The 8,186-nt window shown below is 39.3% G+C and overlaps 1 protein-coding gene across 1 annotated transcript; it reads right to left on the bottom strand.

Moving 5' to 3' along the window:
* Positions 1 to 4,258: 4,258 nt before the first annotated feature.
* On the bottom strand, positions 4,259 to 7,392 carry LOC121522209 (trace amine-associated receptor 1-like). The gene is made up of 2 exons (XM_041806362.1): positions 7,337 to 7,392; positions 4,259 to 5,484 (listed from the first exon to the last, which is right to left on the bottom strand). The coding sequence occupies exons 1-2, from the start codon at positions 7,390 to 7,392 to the stop codon at positions 4,665 to 4,667; spliced, it is 876 nt and encodes a 291-aa protein (XP_041662296.1). The 3' UTR covers positions 4,259 to 4,664.
* Between the last annotated feature and the right edge of the window lie 794 nt (positions 7,393 to 8,186).

The following is an 8,186-nucleotide window of genomic DNA, read 5'->3' as shown; positions in this document are numbered from 1 at the left end:
AGTTTCAGGGGGTCTAAAAAAATTGTTAGTTTAAGTTGAACCCCAGTATCTTTAAGTAGCTTCCTGTTTCATGGTGAGACATTAAATTCAACAAGCTTCAATGATAATGCCTGTTATGTAAATGCTCTGGATTTGTTTTATCCTCGATATCAGTTCTAAAAATATCATAGTTTTAAGTGGATCAGATGAAAACTATGAGAAGTTTGTTGGTTAATGTTAAACCCTAGTAGCACTGAGTTTCAGTAACTTCCTGTTTCATGGTGAGACATCAATTTTGGTGGGCTTCCATGGCCATACTTTTTGAGTTTTGTTCTTGATTTGGCAAGTTCTTACTCTTCAAATCTGTTATAAATAAAAACAAGTTTCAAACAAATCAGATGAAAATGCTTTGATAAGTAAGTTAAAGTTCAACCCCCCCATCTTTCAGTAGCAGACCATCAGTTTGTCAAGTTATCTCTGAGGCTCATTAACAATACAGTGTCCATCAGGTAATTTAGTTCAGTTCTGTATGGTATGAAATGATTTATGTTTCCACTGTCAAAAGTTGGGAAAGGCACCAAAATAAAAAATTGCACTGTCCTACTTTTTTGGCCACCCAGTAATGGGGTACCAAGCATACCTATCTGACTCTAATGATGCATTACCATGGAGCAATCTGGTCTGATTCTGTTGTTTGGCAAGATCTGGTTCAGTAAATTCTTATCTTGCTTGTGTCTCCATACCCAGTGCTCATCAAGCCTTACTTGTAATTCTGTTTAGCTAAAGATCCTAATCATTTGGCTCAACTCTGTAATTTGAGACAGTCTTTTTTAGCTCCCAAACAGCTCTTCCTTTGGTACCAGGAGAGAACCAAACTAATACAAAGAAGGTAAAAACCATCACCATAATATATCAGGATCGCAAGACTAAAAAGCCATGAAATAAATCCTCAGGAAGATTTTCCTAAAAGACAGTTAAGTTTGGAAGGTGGATCTAGATCTTGTAAGTTTGTCAGTTCATCTAAGAAGCCTTTTGTCACATTCTGGTGCCAGGAATAAGCACTGAAACACAAAACAAAGGACGTACCTGCTGTCTCCTTCACAAAGACTGCTCTCTGTGTGAATGTGAGCAGTTTTCAGCCCTTGTTGCTAGGCTGTCCAGAGTCAGTTCGCTGTGTTTGTGTTGCCGTGGCTGCAGTGACATACACAGGTACACACTAAAACTTTCACAGATTGTTGCCTCCAGCCCAGGTCGCACAGCCCATGCAGGTTGGTCAACTTTTCCAACAAGAGACAAAAGTCAGATCAGTTGTTGTAATTGTGAACAATTCTCGTTTAATCCATACAGTATAACCCCCCCCCCACCACCACCACCACCACCACACACACACCACCACACACACACCACCAATAAGAACCTCAAGTGTTTTGAAGTCCTAATAACTGTCATAAAGGAGTTTTTAGCATAAAAACACTAAAATGACTGCTAAGATGAAATAAACAACACATCAACTCAAGGCTTGTTTCTGTGAAACAGCCTTCTGTCAAATCTTGTCAAATCTCGTGGTGGATCAACAGTGTGCCTTTAAAAATAATAAAGACAACATTCAGACTGTTATTTTTTGGGTCACTGTATTTGCCTAGTGCTTGAATATCTCAATGTTACCTTTATTACTGTAAACATATATGGATACAACACCAAACCTGGAAATTACAAACTTCTTAATTCCATAGAGAGTTAATCCAGCATTAAAACCCTGTTAAATACTCAGTTTTAATCACTGACGACAGGTGACGAAATGTTTTTCTTAATTTACAAATTTTTATTGCAAAAAAGTTTATTTTAGATGTAAACATAAACACAGCTGAAAACTCCCATAAATCATAATGCAAAGAAGATGCTGCCATCTGCTGGTGGAAATTAAGACTATACCAATAAGATGAGAACGGTTGAAATTCTGATTACTAACAGTTACATGATGCATTTAAATATTTAAAAAAGTTCCCTAAATGTATGAACAAATAAAAAATACATTATTTTCAGTATTTTCAATCACAGAACATCACCCCTGATCATTTTATCAGCATGCCAAATCCACTCTCTATTCTCCTTAACTAAAAAGATACATTTCTGAGGTTCATTAAGATATTTAACATTTCTTCATTGATTAAGGATCAGGTTTGGGCTGCTTATTTAAAAACAGATGCTTAACTCATGATCAGACTTAAAATTTTATTTCACACATATTTGAACCACTTTGAAAAATCTTGTTTAAAGTTTTGTGTTTTTGAAAAAAAAAACTGGGAGAATTTAAACGCAATGTGTAATAATTAGCCTAATGGTTTAGCACAGCAAAATTGGGTAAAAATTAAACAAAGTATTTATAAGTTAGCCTTTCTGAATTATAAAGCTTGGCAAACGCAGGCTCTACTCTGTGCTTTTGGATTTTTGATCCCTGCATGTCTCCTCTAGGGCTGACACCTTCCAGCTGGTTGATTGGTTGATTGTTTGGTCAATACATGCTTTCATCTGACCAAGCATGCAGTGCTGGGCTATCCTGGTGGAAGGGCACAGAAAGTGACTCAGGATATGTTATATTCTGATAGTTTCACAGCGGTTATGCTGTAAATAACTGGGAAACAACATCTTGAACCTGACATGAAAATACAGGATGATAAATGTACACATTAGTGCTAGTGTCTGTAACAGACAGGGAACAGGAGAGAGAAAAGACAATGTCTTCTGGTCATTAAGTCCTAATGAACAGACTTTTTCCCTTCACCTCTGTAAATAAACAATGTGTAATGTCCGATATATGCTTGTAAATTACAGTGTGAGCTGGAACAAGTGATCCTGTTAATAGTTATGAATTGATACAAACAGCTACCTGAGGATATCTTGTATGCTTTTTGATGCTACATAGTTATCCTGCTGTGATCTCTGACATTATAAAGGCAGGTGTAGGCTGATTATATCTGACTCAGCTGTTATTTCAGTACGACATAATGAGGTGAAAAATAATTAATAGTGCTGCATAAAGCTTGTTAAGCAAATTTATGAGACCACTTAGACTGTCAGAGATGGTGTAATGATTTTAGGATAACGTGAAGGTTTTCTTTCTCTATTTCTTATTTATTGTATTTTTTACCTGAATGACAAATTGATTGGTCTGTCTGTGTGTAATTTTGGTCAACCCAGTTTTTCTTTGGTTGAATACAGGCCTAGTTTCAACAATACCACAGAAGGGACCAAATAACAGACAGGTTGTTTTAAACTGATGACAGAGAAATAGGCATCGCAATCTAGAATCTGACAATTAGATGTTAGAAATTCCAAATATTACACACTGATTCTTTGAGAATTATAGAATTAAAAATGTTTTTTTCTGGTTCATCATGACTAGTTGAAGAAAAAACCTTCTTTTGTAAAAATAGTTTCTCACTATAAGCTATAAAGCTTATGATAGTGACTTAATGACATCTGCTGGCCAACTCCTGGTATTGCATCTATGTGCACAAATTTGTGGTTAAAGTCGTGAATTTGAAGTAAAGTGTTGGTAACTTGTAATCTTCTCAAATATTTATCAGTTAATAAGCTGCAGTAGAGCTGTGATTATAGTAACTGGACATACTAATAGAATGTGAAATAGAAGCCAGGATTGGGAAACTGTGGTGACTGAGTGGGCTACATCATTTTTATTCTCACTGCAAGAGGGCCAAATTGTTTCAAACTGTGGAATATTCTCAGTTAAACAATTACATTTACTTTCAGTTTAACTAGAGGAACAAATATAAAACTTTCAGCATGCATTTCAAAGTAGCAATGCATAAATTAATCAGCTTTTACTTAGATATCTACCTTTATACAAATGTATTTAATTATGCATACATAAGACAACAATCAAAGCCAGTTTTGTCTCTGATTTCTTGCTAACATGTACTAGTAATCAAAGACAATTGTAGATATATGGATTTTCTTTTTCTTTTCATGGCAAATATATGCTTTCCAGACATTTGAAAGGACATTTTGCCTGTCTTCATCCTAGCAGGGCATGTGGGTATTTACATTGAATATTTTAATTAATCTAACGTATGGAATAAAATGAACTGAAAGGTACCAGCCATGCTTTATTTGTAGAAAATCTCACAAACTTGCCATGTTCACATCGTTGAATAAAGAACAGGAGTTTTGTTTGTAAAGAGAACATCAATAACCATTAACATTTCAAGTTTTGCAGCAGAGTTTGAGGCTATTATTCTTTTGCAGTTTCTTGGCAGAGCAAAACAGAATAGCCAGATAGTTTTAGGGCTGGGTGATACAGGCCAAAAAATCCTGATGCTTTTTAGCTGAATGGAAAAATATGACATGTATTTTGATGCTTTCTTCCTTAAAAAACAAAAAAAAAAACAACAAAAAAAGTCAGCTATATCTCAAATCCACTTGGTATAAGTGCCAAATTGGCCCTTTATGAACAGCCAGCAGCATAATTTCATTATGTTTCCGGAAAATGACATCAACACTACCTGATAGTACAACAAAAGAATACTCCATACATATGGCATATCTTAGAACAAAGGGCATATTCACAGACCTAGTATAAGATATGTTAACAGATTTTACCATGCAAAGGATGCAAATTAGGACATGTTCCTTTTCATTAAGACAGTTTAACCCTTTACTGCATGTCACTGTAATATTTTAGCATCACACGAGCCAGGCTTCAGTATCTGAAGAGTCAGAATGAGTCTAATAGATTTTCTGAACCACGGATAGAAAAAAGCATAGATGACAGGGTTCATACAGGAGTTAAAATGTGCCAACCAGATCTCTGCAGAGGCAGATGAAGCGTCGACTGAAGTGTCTTCCCCTGCCAGAGTGGGGTAATAATACGGACAGAAACAAAACAGAAACACAACTACAACAATACCAAGAGTCCTGGCTGCTTTCATTTCAGTTTTCTTTACCGTTACAGTTCTCTGATGGACTGTGATTGCTGCAATGTGAGATCGTATGGCACGGGCCTGAGACACAGCCACCAGAAACAACCTCATATATAAGAATATGATGACAGTGATTGGCAAGATAAAGGTAAATACTAGATCTAAAACCCCTGCTATATGATTAATGACAACAACACACTCTCCATAACAAGAGTTGGACCTGCCGGGTTGTTCCAGGTGATCATGTAGCAGAAGAATCCGAAACAAAACTGAGCAAACCCAACACAAGCACACACAGCATTGTACTCTACCCTTTGTGACTCTGGTTGTGTAATGGAAAGGGTCACAAATGGCAATATAGCGATCAATTGATATGAGCACCATGTTTGCTACTGAGGCAGAGGTAATAATGTAGTCCATTACATAGTACACAGTGCATAGAAAATCACCAAGAAACCAGCAGGCCTCTATGTAGATGATTTCCACCGGCATCAAAATGAGGCCCACAAGGAGGTCTGAGACAGCCAGAGACAGCAGGAGGAGGTTGGTGGGGGTGTGGAGCTGCCTGGAAAGGGAGAATAATAGTAGTGCACATGTCATAATCACACTAAACATACACAATAAACCTTCTAAACAGAATATTACATATGATTAAGTAGAAAACTAGGATATTAACCCTCTTTAAATCAAGTAAAGGAGAAAGGGATATACGGCACTGGCAAAAATTAAATCACTGCCAACCAACAATCCCAACATAGCAGAAATTTTCTGTAGCTTTAATATAACAGTATAGAAAAAGATTTTATCTATAGGTCATGTAAATGATAGAAATAATAAAACATAAGAACCTGAAGTGGGAGATCGAGATGATAACCAGGAGATTAAGCGCCACAGTGATCAGAGAAATACAGGACAGCAGAGTGTAAATCAGCATGGCCTCTGTGTGAGGATGTGTTGGCTTGGTGCAGGAAGAGTTCAGCTCTGGAAGGCAGAGCTCACCCCCTTCAGAGGTTTCTTTAGCATGAGAGAAGCCTCTCGATCCAGCCATCTTTCTGGGCAGAGCCAACTATTACACAGCTCTTATATAAGTCTGTTTACGTCCCCTCCTCCATGCTACACGCCACATATGCATCAGGGGTGTACACCACATGCAGAATTATTAGCGAAGTGAGTATTTTGATATTATCTTCAGTAGTGACGTTAAAAGTAGATGGCGTTAACAAGGTATTTGTTAACTTTGACAGTCAGATTATATTTATATCAGCACAACCAAAAAATGGTATTGATCCTAATATATCGCAATATATGGTTTTGCAATACCCACTGTATTGCAAAATGTTTAAATTTGCAATATCGAATCGTGACCAAAGTATTGTGATAATATCGTATCATGGGGCCACTAGTGATTCCCACCCCTCATGGTATATTTATATATATATATCATGATGCCTTGGCACATTTGTGGCCCAGGCATCTACGCTATACCCATCTTCCCTTCATCCTACTCCAACTCCTCCTCTGAAGGGCCCAGTTTACTGATATTGGTGACACCTCTTGTTCCCACTATGGGAACTCCAGCATCAGAGAGACTTGCAGGACTTCCTTCCATTCACTTTAAGGGCTATATCTAGGCTATATCTGGTGGCATGACCCTGAAAGCAACAGGATCCAGGCATTAGGCTGCTAGAACCTGTTGTGAGAATGATGTAGGCAGCTTGGGCACCATTACTCAGGCTGCTTGGTGTGAGACTCACTAAGTGCACTCCTACCACAGTTCAGGATGTCCTATAATTTTGCAGTCCTGACTGGAGGTTTGAAGCCTGCCATTACCCTGTGTGGTGTTCAGCATTGGGGGATCGGCATTACTGAAGACAGCTGGTCTTCTGTTTTGTGGTTCCTCAGTGATCCAGAGCTAATGCTGCACGGGATGATGCTTCAGTCCCATCTTTGGGTTGCCTGAGTCCTCAGTGAAATTGGTCAAGTTTGTCAAGCTCCATTCACCCTTGTTTCACAAGGCCAGGAAAGGAGATTAGCAGGGGCAGTCTGTCTTGTGCCAATCAGATCCCTGATTGGGTTATCTATTGTGCATGGACCATACAGGAGTCTGATCAGCTCCTTATCTGCTGAGACTTGGGGCATCTGGGCGGGACCTTGTCAAGAGTTGATGGTCTAAATGGGGTGTTGGGACCATCCATGTCCAGAGTGGCTAGTCCCAGCTGGAACTTGCTCTACATGCAGCTTGGCAACTTAATGGGCACATGGTGAGATGTTCTTGACAGCACATGTGCAGCAGCCACATGGCATTCTTGTCCACCCTCCAGGTACTACCTGTCACATACCCTGGTTAAGTTAGTTAAGTTTTTTTCCCCCTCATGTTTTCCAGTGTTGTCATTTCCTGTTATATTTTGTATACTTACCTTGTGTCTCGTTTCCAGATCACTCCTTCCTGCCCATCCCTACCTGTTCCCTGCATCTGAAATAACCTTATGTGTTTCACCTCCGTTGATTATCTGAGTAGCTACAGCTGGTGATCCTCGTCTGGGTTGTCTTCCCTCTCCTTGTGTATCTAAACCATTCACTCCCTTCCCTCTGTGCGAGATTGTCTTGTATTACTCCCTGTGTGCATTACTTTCAAGCCTTATTATCCTGATAGATCCTTCGTGTTTTGACCCAGTTTATGACCTTTGTTTTCCAAGTTTTGCCTGCCATTTTTGTACTTTTGCCTGAGCTGATTGACCTCCTACCAAACCTTGCCTCCATTAAACAGATTTTGACCTTTTTCCTGTGTCCTGTGTCTGCATGTGGACCCTTTGTCTGGCATTTTGTGACACTACCATATTAATGTAGCAGCCAGCCCTTCCTTGAGAAGTGGGGGCAAGTGGGGTGCATTGTTAGAGTAATATGGCCTCCCTTTGTCAGCCTAGCAGTTTGGGTTGACCTTGGTGGCCTCCCTGTTCACAAGCTTGACTTTGGCCTTCACTCATGTTCTTGGGTTTGTTTAGTACCTTGGAGATTGGCTTCTGCCTCTCAGCTGTGGCCTTGCACTCTGCAGCACTTTGGCCTGGTTGGTATGTAAGTAATGCACATTGGTGTACCAGGAGGATCAACACCTTGCTGCAGTGGGGGGGCTTGTGTGCATCAGGGACCCTTAGAGCTATGCTAGCTGGGAGCCCAGTCTCTGGCTGAAGGGTAGAGGCCTTACAAAGAGCTATCCACTGGTCCTCCAGGTTACGGGTTGGGTGTAGCACTAATGATGCCACACTGTAA

The sequence above is a fragment of the Cheilinus undulatus genome, linkage group 15, assembly GCF_018320785.1.
Source record: "Cheilinus undulatus linkage group 15, ASM1832078v1, whole genome shotgun sequence".
In the NCBI taxonomy this organism is placed as follows: Eukaryota; Metazoa; Chordata; class Actinopteri; order Labriformes; family Labridae; genus Cheilinus; species Cheilinus undulatus.
This window is presented reverse-complemented; position numbering and strand designations above follow the sequence as displayed.